This window comes from Martes martes, assembly GCF_963455335.1.
Source record: "Martes martes genome assembly, chromosome: 8".
NCBI classification, from domain to species: Eukaryota; Metazoa; Chordata; class Mammalia; order Carnivora; family Mustelidae; genus Martes; species Martes martes.
In genome coordinates, this window is record NC_137895.1 from 5,247,728 (window position 1) to 5,271,316 (window position 23,589).

The window sequence follows — 23,589 nt, forward strand, 5'->3', positions numbered from 1 at the left end:
TGTAGCAAAAGCTATATACACAGAAGACAAAGCCTGAAGGGACACAAATAAAGGAAAATTACCACTGCCTTCTGTTGGATTTTTGTCTTCTGGGTTTTCAGCAGTCTATGCTGCGGTGGTAGCTGGAAAAAGTAATAATAAATACCCTTTTAAAAAAATCACTATCCAGATGGCGTCTTTGCAGAAATTGACAAGCAGATCCGAAAACGCATATGGAAATCCAAGGGCTCCCAAATAGCCAAAACAATCTCAAAGAAGACGAAAAAAGTTGGAGAACTCACACTTCCTGATTTCAAACAAAACCGAAAAGCTATGGTAATAAAAATGCGTGGTGCTGGCATTAAGGACAGACACAGAGACCAAGAGAATCCAATGGAGAGGCCACCAACAGTCCTCCCACGATAGTCTACCGAGAGCAGTAACGATGCTAATTCAATCCAGAAAATGGTGCTGGGACAACTGGGTGTCCATGTGCAAAAGAATACACCGCACACAAAAATCAAAACCAACTCGAAATGGGTCAAAGACCTCCGTCTAAAAATGAGCACTGTAGAAGTCTTAGAAAGCAGAGAAAACTTTCATGAGCTTGGACTAAGGAAGATTTCTTAGCTATGACACCTAAAGCACAAACGACAAAAGAAACAACGGCTAAACCGAATTAAAACTAAAAACTTTTGTCCTTCAAAAGATACCAGCAAAGGAGTGTGTGCACGGCTCAGCTAAGCAATTGCCTTCGGCTCAGGTCAGATCCCAGAGTCCTGGGATCGAGCTCCTCATCAGGCTGCCTGATCAGCAGGGAGTCTGCTTCCTCCCCTCCCTGTTCTCCTCCCTGCCCCACCGGCTTGTGCACCCTCTCTCTCAAATAGATGAATAAAATCTTAAAAAAAAAAAAAAAAAGATACATGCAAGAAAGTAAAAAGACAGACCACAGAATGGTGTTCACAATGGTTAGATAAGCTGTCTAGCTCATCTCTTGCTACCCGATGTCATCTCAGCCTGCTACTTCTCCGCCATCTTGACTCCTCTAGACCACAGAATGGGAAACAATCTTGCAAAATCCTCTGAGAAAGGGTTTGTATCCACAATGAGTAAAGTACTCTTACAACTCAACATTAAAAAGACAGCCAATTTTAAAATGCACAGAAGATCTGGAGAGACTTTTCTCCAAAGAAGCACATGCACGCCCAACACACAAAACAATGGTCAACATCACGAACCATTAGGCAAATGCAAGTCAAAGCCCTGGTGAGGTACCATTTCCTACCAACGAGGGGAGCTGTATTAAAAAGACAAACGACAGAAAGTGCTGGCAAGGATGTGGAGGAACTGGAATGTTTCCCATGTTGCTGACAGCACAGAAAATGGTGCCCTTGGCAGAACAGTGTGGTAGTTTCTCTGAAGGTTAAACGCAGAATCATCACCTGACCCGGCCATCCCACTCCCAGGCATGTGCCAAAAGAGAATACCAAAAACACGTGTCCACGCAAAATCTCGTACACGGATGTTCAAAATATCCACTGTTCAAAAGAGCCAAAAGGCAGAAGCAACCCAAGGTCCATCAACAGATGAAGGGGTAAACACAGTGTGGTCAAGCCACGCAGGGGAATATTACTCAGCCATAAAAAGGAATAAAGGTCTGACATCTGTTACAACATGGATGAAACTTCCAAACGTGAAATTAGCCAGTCACCAAAGTCCACATACCGTATGGTTCTCCTTATAGGAAATATCCAGAATCGGCAAGTCTATGGAGACAGGATAATTCCACAAAGATGGAGCGGCTGCCGGCACAGGGAGGGGGAAGGAATAGGGACCGACTGTTGATGGGGGTGGGGTTTCTTTCAGGAGTGATGAAAACTTTCTTAGATTGATTGAGGCAACGGCTGCATGACTCGGGGAGGAGACAGTCACCCTGCAGTGGATGGTATATGGATACTAGCTCAGTAAAGCGCTTATTTGATTCATCTCCGGAAGGTAGGTGTTCCACCTGCTTCTGCAGGACCGTCTGAGGATTCGTGAGGCGGCCCAGCTCTAGACGGCTACCGTGATCTACACGGGTGTTAGTGCGACCGTCCCTGGAGCTCTCTGCGTGTCCGAAGCTCCTTTCTGATCACTCAGCATAACCAGCAGCACCCAGTACACGCCAGAAACGGCCCTCAGCGTGGGAGATACAAACATCTCTGCACCACGTGAGGCCGTTGAGGCATCACAGTGGCTTGCTGGGAAGCGCATGTGCAGGAAGGGTATGTATACACAGGAGGACAGAGGAGCCAGGTCCATCTCGGCCTCCCTCGGAGACTAGAAAGAGCTGGACCCCACCCTGCAGGGAGTCAACACCCGGCCAGCTCTCTGATCTTATCTCTGACCACTGTCCTCCTTGTTCACTAGGCTCCTGCCACACTGCCCTCCTCGCTCATGCTTAGAGACGCTGGGTATGTGCATACCACAGGACCTTTGCACTTGCTCTTGCCTCTGCGGTGACATTCTTGCCCTAGGTATCAAACAAGCAGCTCTCGGATCAAATGCCACCTTCCTGACCATGGTGCCTAGAACAGAGGGAGAGAAAGCCACCCTGCTTCTTGTTTGGGGCTCCTTCAAAGCACTCTGGCCTTCGGGCCAAACATTCATTCCCCAAATCTGTCTCCCCGGCTGGCCTGTCGGCCTCTGTTTTGCTCAGTGACGTATCTCCAGTGGCTACACCTGGGACACACAGACGCACAGAAGGTGCTCAAACCACCTACAACACTGCTTACAGACCCAGGCCGGTCTCTTGGGCACACAGACAACCGGCGCCAGAGGCTGCCTCGCCCGGAGCTCAGTCCTGCTGGCAAATACACAAGAGACACCGCCTCTGCTACAAAGACAAGGAATCTTAAAAATCCCATCCGGTCGCTGACCTGATCGACCACAAAACAGGACACAAAGGGATGCAGATCCCATTCCCCACAACAGGCCACAGGAGTCAGTTCTGGGAAGCAAAAGCGACTGGGCACCCAATTCCACCGCCACCCCCGGGGGAGAGGCAATCTCATCGCCAGACACTGCGAAGCACTGCCATCCTACCCCCCCACTCGCCCGTCTTAATCCCGCTTCTCGCAAGGCTTTTTCAAGATAGTACCAATCATTATTTCTCGGACGTACTCATTTGCAAACCCCAAATCCTGCCGGCAAACGTCTAGGACCTACATTGACGATGCCCTCGGCTCGTGTTTTTCACAGGCTTGCCTTAAGCAGAATAAAAAATTACTTGTCCTCTCATTCCCCCGAAGGATAATCAGGATCTGCGGCCTGTCTCCCCCAAAGCTATGACAGTTACGTTTTAATCACTTCCAAACAGGCTCGCCGGCTGCTTCCTCCACGGACGCGGGCCGGGGTACGGCAGGAGGGGGGCCGGCCCCAGCCGGGTTCAAACTCCGGGACGCAGCGCCAGGGCATCTCCACGCGGCTCAGCTCCAACACCCTGCCCTCCGCCCAGGGGATCGTTTTTCCTGCAGCTGATTCTCTTCACGGGAACACAGAGGAAGAAAACAACTGCACAGCCGGGAAGAGTCTTGTCCAATAAACCGGGAAATGAGATGTGAATCTGCTCACAGGGAGGACCGTGCGCCCCGGTTAACGACACGGTCAGCTCCCCTTGGCCCTGCGTGCTTATGAGCGCGCCGGCCTTCTTCCTCTGGCTCTTCGTTCTGGAAGGCAGGGGGACTGCCACGAGGATCATTAAGAACATCAACTCTCTCATCCACACACTGCAAACCGCCAGGGCCGCATGAGCTGCTCGGCCTTGGGTGGTCCAGGAAGCTTCTGGAGGATACTAGAGGAAAGGCCTGGGGCCCAGAACGCCTGTGGGGAGGGCGCTGCAGGAGGTCTTCCAGGCTCTAGACCCCACGGGATGCTCACACCCACGGCCCAGTTCCCACATCAGACCTGCCCCTGCCCCTCTGCCCACGGCCCCCCGGCCGCGCTTGAGCCCCGAGCTCCGCACCTGCCACGGCACTCGTGCTTTTCCCACTTACGTCGGGGCCCGGATTTGAATCGAGGAAGCCAGACTCCAAGCACACCTCACCCCTTCACCCCTTAACGCCACGGGAGGCACAACAGATCCTCAGAGAGAATTTCTGAATGAACGGTCTCATTCGTGTAATGCCTGGCGTGGCCTGAGCCAAGGCACTTTTTTCCTGGGAAGCAGAGGGCAGCTGACAATATTTTAAACGGTGACAGTCCTGCGGCAGCCGGGTCACAGGGCTATGTCTACAGAGGGAGACAGGACGGGGGCCGAGACAAGAGGGGAAAAGGAGCAGATGACTGGGAACAGAGCAAGAAAACAAGGGCGCTGACCGCGCTGCCTCAGAGATGGCCCCTCGGGTGCCCAGACTGGGACGTGGCCAGTGTCAACTGATCTCACCCGTGACCAGCTCAGCCGGCGTGTGGCCCACGCTCCCCACCGAAAACACGCTTTCGGAGCAGAATCCCTGCAAAGAACCAGCAGCAGCGCGGACAAGCAGAGTCCACGGTGCACAGAGCGGGTCTGAAAAGCAGTACGAACCACGCTGGTCACGTGCATGGAGGCGTTTCGTTGGAACCACCAAGACTGCCCATTCACAGCCCCCTTTCTCAAGGCGGGGGAGTTCCTGGGACCCGCTGCGTCAGCACCCAATTCACAAGGGCCCCAACCCTCGCCCCAGGCTCCCAGAGCCCCTTTCCCAAGATTCCAACTCCGCAGGTCTGGGGTGGGCCGAAAGGACCCGCCTTGCCCTCAGCCGTCCTGAGGCACTCACTCCTCTTCCTGCGGGTGGGAATCCGCACCCTGTGTCGGGCCTGCGGAGTCAGCTGGGAGCGAAATCTGACACCCACCCTGACACCCACCGCAGAGGCTTCCATTAGAGAGGGAGGAGACGAGTAAGTGCACGGGTCCAGGCCAGGGAAGTGGGGGTGGGGGGTGGGACGAACCAGTCAGGGCACGGAGGTGGGGTGTGGAGCGCAGGGGCTGTGGCGGGAGCGGGCTGGAGAACGTGTCTCCGGAGGGGACATCAGGAGAAAAGAGACAGGTCGAACTGCGTCCTCCGCGCTGGGGGCCACAAGAGCACAGGCCAGGTGCAGACGCTAACCTTGCCCGGAGCGCAGGCTGGCCTGTGCCTCCGGGCCCCCGAGCGTCCCGCCGGAGTGGTTGTATGACAGCCTGGGGCTGGCCAAAAAGGACCAACCTGGCTTAGGCTGGGGCTTTGGGCCACACTCTATTCGTCACAGGGGAGGGCGGGAGACAGGCTGGTTCCCAGGGCAGTCAGTCATGCCTACGGGGTGGCAGTCCAGCAAACACTATCGACATGAGGCTCGGGGACCTTCCCCAGCGATGCTCAAGGAACCCTGTCTTATCACTGCCAGTCACTGACGCTGTCCACGATGCCACCAGAAGATATTTGGAAATGCCACATTCAGTACCCTCCTGGGCCCTCCCTGGGTGCCCCCTCCCCCAGCTGATTTTCACCTGTGTCCTTTCGCTGGGATGAACCCTAACAGCGAGTGCGGCAGCATTCGGTGACTTCTGCGAGTCTGTCTAGTGTCAAACCCACAAGCCGATTTGGGGACCCAAACTTCTAACTAGTGTCAGAAGTGAGGGTAGGGCTTGGGGGCTGGCCTCTGGCACCCCACACCTGGGTGGGCACAGGCTCCACGACGAGCCGAAAGGGGAGACAGGAAGTGATGCGGGCTGGGCTCCCCCACCCCGGGGCACAGGCCACTGTGGCCTGGGGACAGGCTACGCCCCCCGCGAGGAGAAGCTGGTGCTGACGGCAGCGGACCCTGACTCAGGGGCACGCCTGCGGCCCCCTAGCCAGTAACCCACGCACATGGCAAACACGAGGGAACCAGGGGCAGCCGAAGCCCAGCCCTGGCATCCCAGAAGCCACCGCCCACCCGCTCTAGTCGGTGAGAACTAGTACCTCCCGCACACCCCCTCCATCCCACAACCACAGCGACTAGACTAACGATCCCCAGCCGGCCAACCCAGCACCGCCCTCCTGCTTGCCGTGCTCATGCTCACTTGGAAAAGGCGTGATAAAGTGAAAATCAGGCCGCCAGCCTGCCTCGAGATGCTGCCTGCCGTCTGGGAGCAGGCAGAACCTTCCAGAAATGGTCCATCTCCTGGCACAGGTCCTGCAGGCCAGAGGAGTGGCCCAGGGTCATCTCCCAAACCAAGACCCCGGCATTACGTCCCCAGAGTCCCTTCTGCCACAGGAGGTGGTAAGAGTCACGTGGACACCCTGGGGGGCCGTGACTCAGCCCACCACCCCTGGGCTCCCCAGAAAGAGCGCCCAGGGCCAAGTTCACTGCTGCTTCCTTGCTGGGGTGGGGGACAAGCCCAAGCGAGCAAGAGTGAGCGGGAAGGGAGGTGAGACAGGGGCAGCCCTGAGCTGACCACAACTTGGGAAGAAAACCCACCCGTGCTCAGCCCTGCAGCCTCCCGAGTGCGGCGCCGTGGCCCTCCCAGCCACCCAGCAGGGAAGCAAGGGAGAGGCTCTCTGTCTCCGGTGCCTTCTGGTCCTCCGGCCGACTTTGCCTGATGGGGTGCAGGCCTGCCGTGCCGCCAGCCCCCCTCATCGGCACGCCCCGTCCCCAGCCGCGCGGCCCTGCCGCCAAATCCAGAGTCCAGAAGAGCCGGGGAGCCGCAGCCCACGGGCCCCACGGGGCCGGCCCCGGACGCAGAGATGCCGCGGTCCCCTCCGCGTGGGCTGCTGAAGGACAAGCAGCTGACCAGCCCTCACCCCACAGCGCCCAAAACACCCTGCGGGCTTAGAAGTCACGGCGGCACACGGAGCCCGGTCAGGTCGGGTGAATCCGAGAGGAGCGAGCAGCAGACCCCACACGGGAAGAGGGCGATCCGCTCGTCTCAGGACACCCGGGGCCCGGCACGGCACCCAATGTTCAACCCCCGCTGAGCGAACAAGGTCCCAGACGACCAGACCCGTTCAGCCCGCACACGCCTCTAACAGGTGTAACCTGGCGGGGGGAGGGCTCTCCCCTCTGTCCTCACGTGAATGTGAGGACGGCACCAGCTCCCTTGGGGGTGTGTCAGGGAAGGGATGCTCGTGAACTCTCCAGCTTTGCTCCTACATCGAAGAAGGAGCGTGTGGCCGTGAATCCCAACCGGCCGCCCGACTGGGCCACGGACGGCCTGGGCGCTGAAGTCAACGTTCCCTCTGGCTGGGTCTGCGAGGATGTTTGGGAAGAGGTTAGAATTTGATTGGTGCGGGCTGAGCAAAGCAAGGGAGCCCCAGCGTTTCTGGCTGGGCCCTAACACGGGCCTTTACGAGGTCAGTTTTTACCAGGAGACAATCTGGCAAAGGCTTTCCCATTCCTGCATCGGCTCCCATGAGAACACGGTTCCACGCCGCCTCACGCGCAGCAGCGCCGGCGAAGGTGGAGAAACATCTTGAAAAGCACTTCTAATGGCCAATGTCGGCGGCACGGACTGTCACAGACAGCGTCCTCAGAGCCCGGGGGTCTCCTGCGTCCGCCTCGGGCTGCAGAAATGACAGCTTTCCCACGGCCGCCAGCTCTGGCGCGGAGCTGGGTCCCACCGGGCGAGGACGCGGCCACACCCGAGCCTTCGCTCCTCCATCGCGGCATTAACTTCTGAAGCCCCACCGTGGTTTAGATCGGAACAATGAGAACCGCCATCAGCACTCAGACCCGCAGGGACGCCACCAGTAAAGCCTCACCGCGGAGCCGGGGCTCAGAAACCAGGCTCAGGAGACAGAAGCTGCTGCTGTCACTCCGAATTACCATGGGGGCCTCTAGCCCTCCCGCTGTGGCTCCCCTGACCCCTCATCGCAGCCCAGCAGGAAGGCGCTGACCAAGGAGCTCCTTACCTTGACCAACTCCTTGAATTTGGGGTCATCCTTGGAGGTGGGGTCGATCATCGTGCGCTCCTCGTTCTCCTCTGCGGGGGGAGAGAGTCCGGTTAGCACTAGCCGGCGCGGCGGGGCTGGGGGGACGGCCGACTCCCCTCGCCTGACGTGGGGGAGGGGGACAGAGCGCAGAGAAGCCAGGCTTCTCCCGGTGGGATCACGCTGCGAGGACAGCACGCACACGGGCTGAATCGGTCCGCGGTACAAGTTCCCACAGCCGCTGTTAGTAAATACACGCACCGAGAAAGCTCCCTGCTACGTAAAATAGCATGCACCAGAAAATCAGAAAAAACAGCAAAAAAGAAGGAGGGAGTGAGTGACGGTTCACAGTAAAATGTGTTCATCCCTGTTCTGTTTGTTTGTTACCCGTTTTCCCTCCAAGGTCAGGCCTCGATCCAGGGACAGTGGGGCCCAGCGAGCTGCTCCAGCAGGGCTGGTGTGATAGAGAGGAGGAGCGTGGGAAAGCCCCCCCACTGGTCCGACACCATCCAGAAAACTGGCCGGTGCCCTCACAGGGGAGGGTGTGGGAGGCGCCGCGGACGGCACGCAGGGGATGGGGAGAGGGAGGCCTCGGGACCCGAGCATGGGGTGGGCCCGCAGGACACACGGGTGGCGAGGACCAGGCTCCCGGGGCCTAGGCAGGCTCCCACGGAGCTCGGGAACAGAACGGCTTTGAGAAGACTGGCTTCACAACAGCAAATTTCAAAACCTGACAAAGTGGAAAACTTTTTGGAGTCATGCAGATCTGACGCTTGAGAGGGATGCTCCAGGTAACCCCACATGGGGGTCCCTTGTGATGTCCCTGCTAAGGCCCTCAGCAGCCTCCCAGTGCTCCTGGGACCAAGGCCAGCACCCTCCACGTGGCCTCCAAGGCCCCCTGCAGCCTCGCCTCCCCAGCTGTCCCGGGCACTCTCCACTCTCTGGCCCTTCCAGCCTTCCCTTGCTCCTCGGCAAACCTCACCACTGCCTGCCGCAGGACCTTGGCATATGTTGCTCCCTGACTGATACCCCTTCTCTCCACTCCACAATCCCTTCACCTTTCAGATCTCAGTTCCAGGCACTGACCAGGTCGGTCCTTCTCAAGGTCACACAAACAGGGATAAGCAGGTCACACAAACGAGGGATGAGCAGAACCTTGTGGAACAAACTGAAGGACACCAGCTCCCTCTGCCCGAGAGCCGCTGTTTATACAGATGGCAAAACGGGGAGGGTTAGGGCCCAGGGAAAGGCAAGTTCGAGGCATTATCAACAAAATGAGAGCTTGCCACGTGTCTAGGATAAGCCTTTTAGCCCTCCTGTTAGTCTAAATCACGGTTCTCCACAGGAGCCACGGTGTCCTTCCCCCACCCCAGGCGACATGTAGCGGTGTCTGTAGACATTTTTGGTTGTCCCAGCTGGTGGCATCTCGTGGGTAGAGGTTGGGGATGCTCAAACCCCACAAGACACAGGACAGCTTCCAACAGTAAAGCATTACCCGGTGCCGGATATCCAGAGGGCCGAGGTGAAGCCTCCTGGTCTGTGTCTGGCTAATTCCCAGACCCACAAGTGAGTCCCCAGTTTCCCCTGAGAGGGGGTCACCCAGGAGCATGCACTTCAGCCAGACTCAGCAGCAGTAACAGTGAAGAGTCATCCTCTTCCGAGAAGAGACAGGGGCCACAGTGGACCCCAGCAGGATCTCAGGGAGCTCGCCCAGCACTTGGCTTCAGGTCCACCAAGCTGAACCTGTGTCTGCATTTCTCTCCACAAGCTCTTGCTGGCCTGGCCTTGTCGCAGAAACCACAAAGGAGGGACCAACTGGGGCTTCTCTTTGAACCAGGGTTTGGAAATAAGCAGAATGTTCCACAACCGCCTTTCAGACCGACCAGATCCCAAAACACACTTTTGTCCATGCTGTCACCTCATCAGCGCTGGCTGTGATGTGGTCCCAAGGAGGTGGGTGCAGAGGCCTTCATCACTTGCCGGGTCCCACCCAGCAAGCCCACGACCTCGGGACAGCTCTGGCTTGTGCCAAGATTAGGATGTATTAACTATGTTTCTTACTTCCTATATTTTTGAATGCTCTGACACCTGGGGGCCTGGGGACCTGGAAACACTGTCCCTCCCAGGGTTGGCCAGTTCCCAAGACAGCCAACAATTCCGCTGCGACTGCCCTTGATGTGCAAGCCAACCCAGAGCCCACCCCCAGCGGCCATGTGTTCCACGGGATCTCACGCTCCCAGACCACAGGCCCCTGCCCTAATCCCCCCCCTCTCCCACCCCCCTCCCAGTTCCACCCCCCCACCCCTCCACCCCCTCCCATCCCCACACCCCCAACCCCCCACTCCCCCCACCCAGCGCACCGACTCAGCAGAGCCCTCGGAGATTATCCCAACCAGCCAGTCCACACCCGCCTACCCTGTCCCACCCAGTCCCTCCCACAAGAAAAGACAGGCCACACCCTCCGCTCCCTCCAGCCTCCTGCCCAAGGCTGGCCGGCCCCCACCTCGGGAACTGCGTGCCCCTCGCCTGTAACAAACCATCTTTTCAATGGGGCTGAACCCCGGATCTGTCGGACTCATCGGACGGAACGACTAACACAATGGACGTGGGAAATCAGACAGGCAAAAACTTACAAAGGAAGACGGGGTTTTCCTTCCCACCTACTTTTCTAAACAAGACCTTGAGCTAAGAGCCCAGACTCTCGGATGCCGCCTGGTGTGATGCCTGGTCCCCAGGCCGTCGCCCTGGAGCTCCTCCCCGGCCTCACCAACCGCGGGAGCTCAGCGGCGTCACGACAGGGGCCTGGCAGAGCGCACGGTACCTAACAGCGTGTCTTCGGGGTGGACATCCGCCGAGGCGGGGGACATCGGCGAGTTGATGGCATGTCTGCCTTCTTCCTGCAGGTCACTCACTGCGGAGAAAGGGAGACAAGGGTCAGTGTCAACGGAGCAGCGCGGCCTCGCGTGTCGGCAGCAGAAACACGCAGGATCGACTCCTGCTCTGTAAGCGTTTAACAAGCATTCCTAAATGGCCCGTCGCCCAGAAAGAGTCCGAGCACGAAGCCTCCGAACCCAGACCACGTTCTGCAGTTCCTCCCTCTGGCGCCAAGTATCTCCCGGTGCCCGCCAAGCCCGGCCAGTCGGTTTTCACTGCCCTTTGGAATTCAGGGCTAACACACAGAAGCTTGTGGATGCTTCCAGATCCGCCCAAGGTTGCTGACATGGACAAAACTGGAATCCCAGCGACAAGGCCTGAAACGGCAGCCCCTCACCTCGCTCCCTGGAGAGCTGTGTCCTCAGCCAGGGGACCTGGGGGCGGAGGCCGTTCCTAACGTGGGCACAGGCAAGCCCCAAATTTAGAGTGATGCTGTTGTCAACGGTCAGGTTCAAGGGAGCAGAAGCCCAAGAGCAGGTCATGGCCAGTGCTGGGACACCAGAGCCTGCAACAGAATCTCACAAACCTTGACCCGGAGGCACCGTGACCTGCGGTGTGGACAGAACCAGCCTGTATGTGTGTGCGCACGCACGCGCGCGTGTTGGGTGAGGGCAGCACTCGATGATGACAGGGCTCAGAGGCACAGCACGGATGCCAGGGGCAGAAAGGACCATCGCCCCGCAGGAAAACGCTTCGAGTCACATCCGTCAGGGGGCACCACCGGGACCCTTACCCTGTCCCCGTTTCATCCAGCGCCTGTACTCCTGGGACTCCAGCCTCCAGCCCCAGGACCCGAGTCAACGAGTGGGGCCGGGGCACCTGCTGCTTTTGACAGTCCTGGCTGACAGCTCTGGGCCACAGTCCCCAACCCCACGCCACGGACTGGCTGCCCCATCGGCGGTCCCGGGTCAACGGGGTGCCCAGGCCTTCTCTTCCATGAACCATTCTTTCCTGTGAAAACCTTTCCTCTTCCAATACCACAGTCACCGTGAACCGTTCACACAGCCGATCCCGGGCATCTGAAGAGTAACCAAGGGGACAGGGCCTGATGGCGTTGAAGCAGGCAGGAGGTACAGTTCCCCTCAACTCTGCTAGCGGTGTGACCCCAAGCAAGCCCAAGTCACCCCTCAGGGCCCCCGGGAGGACGAAATGGTGAACGTGAGGCCTCCAGGCCAGAGCCAGGAACCCAGCGGGCTCTGCAGACGGCCGGCCCCTCCGCCCGGCATGAGAACACCCATAGCTCGCACCAGGGAAGGCCCCAAGACGAGGCTTTCTACAAAGTAAACTCTTGCATCCATCCCCACGTCCCCGAGCAGCACGACTCACAAGAGGTGGCATCACCGCCGAGAGCGCCCCGACGGGTGGGTGACCACACGAGATGCGACCCGCCCGCAGGACAGAACGCTGCTCGCCGTGGAAGGGAAGGTCATTCCGAGACACAGTGAGGGACCCAGTCACAGAGCCTCAGACATCCAGTCAAACGGCAGGGGGTGGGGAGGGGGGAGGCGGGGGCTCATGTTCACACGGACAGAGTTTGAGCGCAGGACAATGAAGGCTTCAGGAGACGAGCGGGCGGTAACGCCACCCCGTGAGTGGACGGAAGCACCCACCCACGAGGGGTTAAAATGATACATTTTATGTTATGTATGTTTTACCACAACAGCAACAACAAAAAAAAAAGAAAAAAAGAAAAAGCAGACTCTCTGCCAACAGCATCCCAGCCTGCAAGTTGGAAGCCGTCCCCGCGGTCACCCTGCGCATGCACACCCCCGGGGCGTGTCCCAGAAGCAGGCCACACGCACAGTCGTCTTCTTGTCCCCACACCCTTAGCTTCACTCTGCGTGAGACACGCACGAACGCTCAGCACCTTCCCGCGTGCCGAGGCACAAGTAGGGTTTTAAGACGTGCCCTCCACCCCGGGCTCCCCCGGCCACACTCCACAGACGCCCACGGGGAGGCCCCGGCCAGCTCCCAGGCCAGCGGCCGCGTCTCAGCCATCGCTTCCACGAGGTGATGTGTTACGAGCAGCATCTTAGGCCGGCTTTCTGAAGGCAGAAAAAGGAAAGCGGGAAAGGGGATCCTGCACGGAAGCCGCGGACAGACGGGGAACACACCCCTGGCCCGGTGAGCGGGGTGTATGCAGAGACCCCGAAGGCCTAAGTCCCACTTCCTGGGCCGACATCACAGAGGGACGGACAGGCCGGGGGGGGGGGGGTCCCTTCAGGTCCAGGCGGTCGGGGTGTGGTCACGTTCACAGCCTGGGAAAGAGGGAAAGGCGGCGGGTGTGGCGCGGGTGAGCCACGACAACGAGCCCGTAACTCGGCTCAGAAAGATGCCACACGGGTCCTCCGCTCCCCAGGACACAGGCTGTGGGCCGGAGCGACGGGGAGGAGGGCGGAGGGGCAGACACGCAGAAATGCTCCCGGGGGGCCCTGCTGCCTGAGCTCAAAGACACGGGGAGATAGGAAATAGCGTTTTCAAAGCACAGAAACGGGGTCACATGGCAACAGAAATTTCCACTCCACCCTTGAACATCAAAGATAACACTAAACAGGACCCGAGATTTCCTGACCTTAATAAACGAGAAATGCTCTCCCAGAACCGCCCAGGCACTGGCTCGACAGGCAGCACATTCCGAAGGAGCTTGTGTGCAAAGCTCGGAGGAAAGCAAGGACAGAGCCCTCGGTCATGAGCCCAGGTCGGTGACCACAGAGCCGGGGGCGTGAGTCCAACTTTACCACACACGGGCACGTGGCCTAGAGGGGTCCCTTCACCTTGCCAAGCCTCAGTTTCCCCATCTGTAACATGGGGGTGACAGCAGTAGCTGCCTCATAGGGAATTCTAAGTATTAAGTGAGACCATGAGTGCTCAGCTCCTGGTTCAGAAACCCTGGTGGGCATCTGCCCACCCTCTGTGAAGGGGAGAAACCGAGATGGGAAAACAGGCTTCCACAGAGGGACAAAGAGAAGAAAGGAAGAAGGGGAGGGCGTGGCTCTCTTGCACCCCCGGAAGAACCAGGGAAGGCTTCCTGGAGGAGGCAGCATTTGAATGCGGCCTTGAAAGATGGCAAGAATCTGCAGAAGGGACTTTGGGACTCTCCGCAAAGCATACGGGTGACAGATCAGAGCGCCTGGACTCTGGAAGCCCACCGTGCAGCCACACCGATGCTGAACCACGGAGGGTTCTCGGGGACTCTACTTCTCACAGCCTGGGTTCCCCAGAGAACACGGGCCCCGTCCCTGAGGACCATTCTGTCTAAATCTGATTACTGTCTTCCGAGGGTCAGTCTGACATGTGGAAGGAGAGGCTCCTCTCAAACCCTGGCTTCTCCCCAAGGACCCCACTCTGCCAGTTTAGTGGCTTGCCGTTAATCCCTGGAATGTTCTGGTTTTTAACGTGCTGGTCCATTTGCCAGAAAGCCCAACACTTCAAAGATGTGAAATGCCGGCTGCCTTGAGTCACGGAGAAAGATCCGCTGGCCCGGGAGAGCCGACGTCTGGTGTGCTCAATGGGTGTGGACGTTCAAACGGACGGGGCCCGGTGCCAGGAGGCTGAGGACCCACCGATTTCCTGAGTGCGCGCCACTGTTTGGAGAGGGATGCCCTTGTCCACATAAAACCTGACGGCCAGGCACAAGGAAATGGATGGCAAAGGTTCCCACCACACCCAAGTCCACCTCCCAGGGGTGCTGCGGCCACGGGCCGCATGGGGGGCACACGGGGCTGGGAGGAAAGCCAGGAGGTTGAGAGGAAGGAGGGGGCCCAGGTCAGAAGACAGAGCCAAGGGGCAGGGGGTGTTTGATGGCACAATTTGCCCTTTGGGGATGGCGACCCCTCACACAGCCGGGGGCAGGGGGCAGACCGGGACATGCAGACAGCAGTCACCGGTCTTAAGAGATTTCAAAAAAGTTCAAATGTGGGTTTAGTGTGGAATCTCCCAATTTATAATGCAAGCACATCACTCCAATTCTGTGGGCCAACCAGGGCCACCCGTTTGCAAGCTCAGTCACGGTAAATGTACAATCCACGTTCCTACCCGACCACAGGAAGCACAGAGGGCCACTAATGCTTCCTGAGGACCTACTATGTGCCAGGCACCTTCCATGACATGCATTCATCGTATCTCCTAACAAGTGAGGGAGCAGCCGGGTCCTGGCTGGGCCGGCAGCTGTCACATGTGAAGGCACCTGATATGCAGCCCCCAGTGAGCCCCAAGTCAGCACTGAACCCGCTTCTACATGGTCTTGCACCTCAGTATGCCCAGCTGACTCCTACACACCTCCAAGCCTCAGCTTATTGGCAACCTCCTCCAGGAAGCCCTCCTGGGTGCCCCCTTCCCACGCCAGGCTCCTCTCTGCCTAGCTCACACCACACAGTCATCCCACCTTCTTCTCTTTCCTGGACCGTCCGCCCACCCACACTGGTGCTAACTCAGATCCTAACCCTGGAGCTGGTCTATTGGTTTCAGATCCCGGCTCGACCACTGACAAGCTGAGCCTGGGCAAGCTACTTATTTGCTTTGTGCCTCAGCTCCCATCTGTGAAACGGGGGCACCCTTCAAAGACAGATACAAGGCTCCAGGAGATGCCGGCATACAGTAAGCGCTCAATAAATGTTAGTTAGCTTGGAGCATCTGCTGGATCGAGGTAGATGGGCGTGTTTCCAAAGCCCGTTGCCTTTCCACCACCCCAGCCAAGGGCTGGGCAAGGCTTAAAAAAAAAAAAAAAAAAAAAACGAAGTAACACCTCTCCCGCCTGGAATTACAAGCACATAAACATCAACACTTGAAAGCATGTCATAAAGAACCCACCACTTACACCGCAGGCCAAACGCGAAGGTTCCATCTTTGATTTCTTTTTTCATCTTTTCCTTTGTATGGGTTTCATTTATTTATTTATACCCAGGCTCCTTCCGAAAAAGCAGGCTTTTAGGCACCTTTTTTTTTTCCCTTTGACATTCCTGAGAACACATGCCCTGAAGGCGCCTGGCTCCCGGAGCAAGGACACGTGGGTCTGAACACACAAAGGCTTCTCGGCCTCTCGCTCCTCGAGGGGCGCCAGGGCAGGAAGGGGTATCGCGAGGCACCGCCTGCAAAGATGGGGTGCAGAGAGCCCACGGGGGTCTCACCTGCAGGGCTTCGTGGCGGACTCAAAGAAAGGCCTGCCGAGGGGTGGGCAGCGGCCGCGGACGCTAGAGCGGGGACTATTCCATTTTCTGACATTTCAACACAACTGTGATGTTTTGCCACCTTAGGGGGACTTTTTGACACCATAGTTTTTGACGTTTCCTGGTTTTCATGCAGAACGAAAGATGAGGAGAATTTTCAGCAGCGCCGTGGGAACTGGATCAAAGAGAAAACCCCCACAAAACATCGCGTCCCCTGAACCACATCTACAAGAGGGACCAGAAGATGGCAGGAAAGCTGCCTCGGTTCCCTACGCTCACCTGTCCCGGTCAAGACACACCCACTCCCAGGTCCGCCGGTCGCAAAGGGAACCGAGCGGTCCTCGCAGCTGCCAGGGAAACGAAGGGAGGGTAGAGACGCATGTGTCCCCACGGGCTGGGCTAGGACAGTTGTAGGGACAGAAACTTCCCGGTGCTTAGGGGGACCCAACCGTGAGGCTTTCCCAGGCCCCGCCCAACAGCAAGGGCTTCCGTCCGCGCTCAGAGGGGCCGATTCTCTGCAGATGTCAGAGTTGATCAGAATAAGGAAATCCATCCACCACGGAGCGCCTCACACAGCGGTTCCGCTGAAAACGGGGCCCGTCGTCCCACACACGAAGATCTCACAGCTCAGCTAGAACAGGGCCCAAGCAAGATGTCAAGCAGAGCCCACCGGACCACGGGGGGCGGGGGCCCCGCTCCTTCCAACTTGCGCAGAGACCAGTGCTCATCGCGAGCCGCGATCACCACTCGGGATGGGGAGGCATCCTCTCCGGAGCTACGGCGCTTGCAAAAGCCTCGGAGCGTGAGGCCGGGTCTTCCCCAGGGGGTTATGATGTCCAAGTTCAACGTTCACGATTCTTGGGATTCTAGCCGATGGACGGCAGCATCCGGCCCGGGGTCAAGGGCTGTGGGAGCCAACGGCCCCAAGCAGAGCAGCGGCCCTTCCCGCCCCGGATGGGGGACAAGAGGGAAATTAACTTTCAGCAACCCGCGAGGGAAAAATGTACAAAAAAGAGCCTCTTGACCTTTCAAGGGGCAGATCTGGAGTGGAACCAGGCCCCGACACAAGGATGCCAGCCCATCGTAACGAGCCCGCTGTATTTATGCGTGTTTAACACGCGGCAATTTCTCACTGAGGATGACAGTCTGAACCGTGCTGACGACACAGGAATAAGAGAGCCCCGGGACGGTGACCCGTCCTGTAAGGATGGCTCGGCCTGGCACCAGATCTACGGACTCGGCTCTGCTGGGGCACGAGGTCCCAGCCCATTTCTAGAGACGGAATAAGTTCTGAGGCTAAAAGACACGTGTGAGCATTTCAGTACAAGCCAAATCCAAAGGGGGTCGGCAGGCGCTCCGGACCCCCACCTCGAGAGCTCACGGCCGACACCTGTCAGTGCAACACATCCCGTGCAGCTTTCGAAAAAAGACAGCGTGATACGCATGCAAATAACACAATCAGAAACCCTGAACTGTGTATTTCTAGGTGTACACGGTGACATTCATAGAGACAAGAAGGAAAGGCTCCGCTCCAAAATGGCGAGACCTGTGTCACCTCCGGAAGGGACGAGGGTGGAGGGAAGGAGAAGACTGGGCCGCAACGGTGTCCCTCTGTTATTGTAAGACGAGACAAGAGACAGACACGCTGATAGGAGTCGGTGTCCCTCACCCCCCGTGGGGCCCCAAAGCCCGCGACAGCCAGTCCTATGGGGAAGGAGGCGTGTGGGAGCCGAGCCCGTCCAGCCCGCAGACCCGGGGGTTCCCTGCAGGACGGCCGCCCAAAGAGAGCTGCAGAGCCCCGAGGAAGTCCCAGAGGGCCCCCCGCCCATGCTCTCATGTGCAGGCAAGAGAGAAGCAGCGAGTTTTGGGGGTGAAGGAACAGCTCTCCCCCAGGCAACTCCGTCTTCCCATCCAGGCTCGGGGAAATGCCTTCCGCTGGATGCCAGGGGCATCCACACAGCACCCGCCTGCTGCTCCTCTGTGCTCTCCCTGAAACGATCGCTCCACGGCCTCTGGCTTTGGGGACACGGGGGTAGTGTAGTGCGTGGCTGCCTGGTCGGCCTGGGAAAGGTGAGGGAGGAGAGCTGAGGGGCCACATCCTCAGGGAACCCCACAGGGTGAGACAGAACCAGGCCTGAGACAACACTGTGGACACCCCAGTCACCGCCTGGATGTGGTCATGTCCGCTCCCATCGTCAGCCAGAGCCCGCCCAGGGGCCTCTGCTAACCAGGTGCCTCCTGAGCGCTCAGCCAGGCTCCCAACTTCCAGGCACTTAGGACCCCCTGGGCTAAGAGGATCTAAGACTCAGCGCCAACCACCAGCCCCAAGGCCATGTCGCTGATGCCAGTCGGGGAGCCTGGCCATCAACACCTAGAACGGTAAGAACTTAGAAGACATCATCATACCCCGCCCCTGCGCGCCTGCTCCTGAAATCAAACCGGCCAGCGACTCCAGTGCTCCTTTCGAAGATAAATCCTGGGGCCAACTTTCCACAACTTTCTACCTGGCCCGCCTCGCACATGCTGTCATGCGAAGCTTCGCTACAGACGAGGTCTCTGAAACACTCGAGTCCAAGCTGGCCCGGCCCGTTCTCGATGGATCCAACCCACTCAAGGCCTGCGGGTCCCCAAACCACTTCCCACTTCCGGCAGGATCGGAGGGACACTCAGACGGTTTCCTGCCCGTGGGGAGAGCCCAGACTTTCCGTCCTACTCCGAATCCCTGTTCTCGATCTTTTTTTTTTATTTTTTTAATTTTTTTATTTTTTTTAATTTGACAGAAAGAGATCACATGTAGGCAGAGAGGCAGGCAGAGAGAGAGGGGAAAGCAGGCTCCCCGCTGAGCAGAGAGCCCGATGCGGGGCTCGATCCCAGGACCCTGGGATCATGACCTGAGCTGAAGGCAGAGGCTTGAACCCGCGGAGCCACCCAGGCGCCCCCTTGTTCTCGATCTTGAACCAAATGCGGAGCCGCCTGTCTCGGCAGCAATAATGAATGAGCTCAGGAGCCACCCCAGCTTCTCCCAAGACCCTCTCTTCTGAAGGGCTGCTTCCCACACCCTAGGAAAGTGGGTTCAAGAGCAGAAATGGCTGTGAGACGCAGGGGGCAGGGGGGCGCTGGGGATCCTCCCGGCAGCACGGCCAGCATCAGGGGACACGGCAAGCAATCTGGAGGGAGAGAGAAACTGAGGGAGGGAACCGCACAGCACAGCCCTGACCACCCGAAGCCACCGTAACAACCTGAGTCTGGAGCCAGAAGGCTGAAGGGGCCCCAAACACATACACTCGCCAAGAACGCGGTGGGAGGAAGCAAGACGCTGGACGGGACCCACCTCGGATTCTGCATCTCGTGCCCTTGCCCCTGGGGCAGCTGTGTGGAGAGGGTTGGGACCGGTTCCCAGGACAGCCACTCGGCCTCCCATGGGCCCCACCGTGGCCTCTCCCATCCTGCAGGTGACTGTCCTGGACTCAGCTGTTTCTCCTCTCCAACAGCCTGTCACCTTCTTCTGGGCAAACCAGAACCCAGCCTCCCCTGGAGGGAACCAGCACGGACCCCCATTTGCAGGCGTTACAATCCAGATGGGGACCTGCCCCCAGCCCCAGCGTGGAGCCAGTGGGTACGCTGCACTCCCCACAAAAAAGGTTTCAAGGCAGGAATGGGCTTGGCCTGCTCAGAGTCCACAGTTACAAGAAGACTGCACTGGGAATGCACTTTTCCCCAGCGGCCTTGACCCAACAAGGACATGCAGGTCGAAGTTGCACCATCATCCTACCACCAAACAGAACCTGGAAATGAAGGCACCAGATCAACAGACCTGAGAGAACAGTTCAGCCATTTGTGTGCTGGATCAAGCCTTACCTAAAGCCAGCCACCGGTGGCCCTTTCCATCAAAAGGCACTAGTGAATTCCATTCTGTTCTTAATCTACTTTGAGTTTTCTTTCATTTGCAAACAGAGTCCTCTCTGAGGCAGGTGTCCTTCCAACACACAAAGCTAACCGTGTCCCTGGTGCAATCCACCACACGCTCCCACTGGCTCCAGGATAGAACACAAGCCCCTACCAACTTTCGATAAGCAGAACCCACCTCTCATCAAGCCAGCTGTGCTCTCAACTTCTCAACCTTCCTCATGAGGCATCCCCAAGCCACTCGTGTCTGTCACATCTCTGCACCAACTGTCCCCTCCACCAGAGAGGCCCTTTCTGTCAGGCTAACTTCACTCCGTCCCCCAGATTTGTCAGGACGACATTCTCTCTGCACTCAGGCCCCAGACAGAGTAAGGGCTCCTCCTCTGGCTCCCTACAGCTCCCCTTGCCTGTGACAGCCACAATCCCTTCATTCCACCCACCCCACCCCCCGTCGGTGCAGTTGTGGGGTGGGCCTGCCTCCCCACACCCACCCAGTAGTGCACAGGGTCGGGTGCTGCTCGACCATGGCCTCACAGCCGACACAAAACCTGACACGTGATAAGCACGCAATAAATATTTGTGGGACAAACGCCTATGTGTTTATAGAGACAAAAAGTTGCCGAACGGGAGAATTTAGGTAAGAGACCCAAAGCCAGGAGAACAGGGAACTGACTGCTCTTGCAAAACATTCCACCTCCAGCCACTTAATTGGGTGGAAAAGGAGAGTTTCCATTAAGGCTTACATCAGCCTGCCAGTCGTGGGTCACCAAGGACCCAATTACTGTGAGGTGGCCGTGTCGGGGGGTGGGGAGGGTTCAGAGGAAGGACTCTGCTCTGCAATTAGGGACTTTTGGGGACAAGCTCCCTCTGGAGCAACAACCCCAAGCCTCGTGGGCTGGGCGCGCACCGGCCGCAGGCGTTCGGAAGAGAGCCCAGCGGGAACAAAGCCGGCAGCCCGTCTCCAGGAGGGCAGGTCTTCTGAACACCAGAAGTTGCCTAAGTATAAATATGAAAAAGGCTGGAGCTCAGAAGCCGATGTCACACAGACAATTCCCCGGCCCAGATCAGGCCTTTTCTTCCCCTCTGCCCTGGGTGATCAGAAAAATGCGAGGACCAACAGAGAAACAAACTGTCTGGGGGCAGGAGAATAGGAAGAAAAGACTTCCAGGTGAACGTGAAATGCCAGCGCTCCCATATAAACCACCTGGCGAGCAGAAACCAGGACACGGGAGGGGCCCGGGCTTCCTGCTCATAAAGGATGACTGATCCTGCAGGGACAGGGACGGCGGGGCCGACGGCTCAGGTGGAGAGCAAGTGGGTCAGCTTATTCAAGTCACCTCCCTGCCGCAGGTAGACTCCTCGGGGGTTGGACATAGTGGCTGGACCCACGCAAGGCCGGCGTCTGCTCTAGTCTCTGCGGGTCTCAGCTCCCAGTCCCTCCCTTCCAGTCCACCTCCCACGCTGTCTCAAGACTTCGTCCCCAGAACACAGCCCATCAGGTCACTCCTCTGCCCGCAGACCATCCCCACCTTCCACTGCCTCCCCACACAAAGCCCAAATCCCTCCCCGTGGCATCCCGCCCCGACCCTCCAAAGGGCCCGCCATCCACAGCCCCGCAAGCCCCAGCCGGGGGCCCTACGCGCAGAAGACAGAAAACACAGGCTCTGGAAGTTCGTCACACAGCGGCCTGGGGCCCAGGCTTCATCTCCTTCTGTCTTTCACCATCTTTCCACTGCAGGGGATAATAACCAGACAGGATCCTAAGGTTGTCGTGACAACTAATTCAACAAGAAGCAGCCGAGCTCTAAGTGTTGCGTCTCCCCTTCCCGTCCCGCCATCAGCACCTGTGCTGGGTGACAGGGAGCCACCCACCTGGCAAGCGCCCCCATGAGCCAGGTGCTTGCAACGCTTCGAGGTCCAGGGGGCATCTGGTTAAGTGTCTGCCTTCGGCTCAGGTCATGAGCTCAGGGTCCTGGGATCGAGTCCGCATCAGACTCCCTGCTCAGCAGGGGCCTGCTTCTCCCTCTCCCTCTGTGCTCATTCCCTCTCTCTCTCTCTCTCTCAAATAAATAAAATCTACGAGGGGAAAAAAAAAGGCTCAAGGTCCAGCCATGAACTCACAGCCAGCCCCTGTACTCCCGGTTACAACCGAGGGGTACGTGAATGTCTCCCTGCCATATTATGGACTCCTGGAGGCAGAGGCCAACCCCTTATCCCCCTGGCACAGAGCGGACGTCCGCACCTGATGACACTGAGCCCAACCAGACCCCAAAAGCCCCAGGTCTGTGTAAGTATCAGGGGATCTAACAGCCTCATTAGCTAACTGTTCAGACGATGAGGGTCCATGTACCCCCCACCATCTCCAATTCTCAAAAAACTCCAGCCATCGAAACATCCAACTCACTGCACATCAGGCAGGATCTAATCTCAAAGAGCCTTCATGCACCGCTCAGGCATCACCACAAACATCTTTATATGGTGGCTGAGCATTTAAAACAGACGCTAATTAGGCTGAATTATAACAGAACCTCAACTCTACAAAAACCATCAGGCTGGCGGCTGGACGGTGCCAGCGGCACGTGTGACCCAACCCTCCCCCGCCCCTGCCACCACCACACCAATTCCCAAGCAGGGAGCCAAGGCCAGCCACCCATGCACAGTGACCGGCGACCAAGAGAAGGAAGCCACGGTGCCCACAAGAGGCTCATTAGCGTGGCTTAAGTGACTCACAGTGAAATAAAAATGCAGCCCCATGCTAGGAGCGAAGGATGGTGGGGCCGGTTCCCCAGGCAAACGTGCTTCTTCCCTGGGGATGAGTGCAAGAGCCCCGGCTTCCCAAGGACCTCAAGGGCCGCCGCCGCTCAGTGGGCGCTCTTTGGCATGTGTTATCTGAACAGCTGGACCTGTGTCCCTGAGGCCAGCCTGGCCGGGACCCTAAAAGGGATCCTCCGGCTCTGCCTCCTGCTTTCTCAGCCCCCTTCCCCCCCGCCCCCCACTTTGCACAGACGCATGGCAATCACTGCCTCCTGGCTGCTTGCACGCTAATCTGGATGTGACGAGTGTGCTCTGTTCCCTGATTCGGGGATGGTGCATTTACCACACTTCCACCAATCAATTGTGCTGGGGTTTTGGTGAGGACGTGGGAGCAATTTCAATCACTGGCCATGAAAATCCATCATGAGTTAACAATAAAGGGAGAGAGAGTCTAAAATAAGCAGAAGGTGGGGGCAGAGGGCAGACACCACCCCCCTAAGAAACCCAGAATACTCAAAAAGGCCACATCGCGGTCCCCTTTGTGCTCACGGGCCGCGGCCCCCATGGAGCTGATCGGTGCGGGGCGCCCCACCAAAGCAGGAGGTTACAAAATCTGCTGATCATTTCCAGGAGCGGGCGAGCCAATAACACATCGGGAGAGAAATGTGCTTAATAAAGAGAAAACAGAAACGGCAATGCAGAAGCAAGCCTGGTAAAGCAAGTTCGGTGGGTCCCTGCGCTGCAAACTCGTATTAATTAATCCGATCGGTAATGTCCCATCGTATTCAGGGAAGTCCAAAGCATGCTCTGCTGAGAAAATAAGAAGATTAAATCATTAAGTCGTTTAGGGGGAAAAAAAAAAGCAATTCTGTGTGCACCTGCCACCAGAGACCTGGGGGGGGGGGCGGGGTGGGGGGGGGGGCGGGCGACCAGAAAACAGCCGGCAG

General features: G+C 57.9%; 1 protein-coding gene across 2 annotated transcripts in view; it reads right to left on the reverse strand.

The window, feature by feature from the left end:
* The window catches only part of PARVB (parvin beta), a 93,965-nt gene that overhangs the window by 39,657 nt on the left and 30,719 nt on the right, over positions 1-23,589 (reverse strand). For both annotated transcript variants that reach the window (XM_080810009.1, XM_080810010.1), the window contains exons 2-3: positions 10,705-10,794; positions 7,866-7,936 (exon numbers count right to left, since the gene is read on the reverse strand). In XM_080810009.1, coding sequence (XP_080666135.1) covers positions 7,866-7,936; positions 10,705-10,794 — 161 coding nt within the window. The remainder of the gene's footprint in view (positions 1-7,865; positions 7,937-10,704; positions 10,795-23,589) is intronic.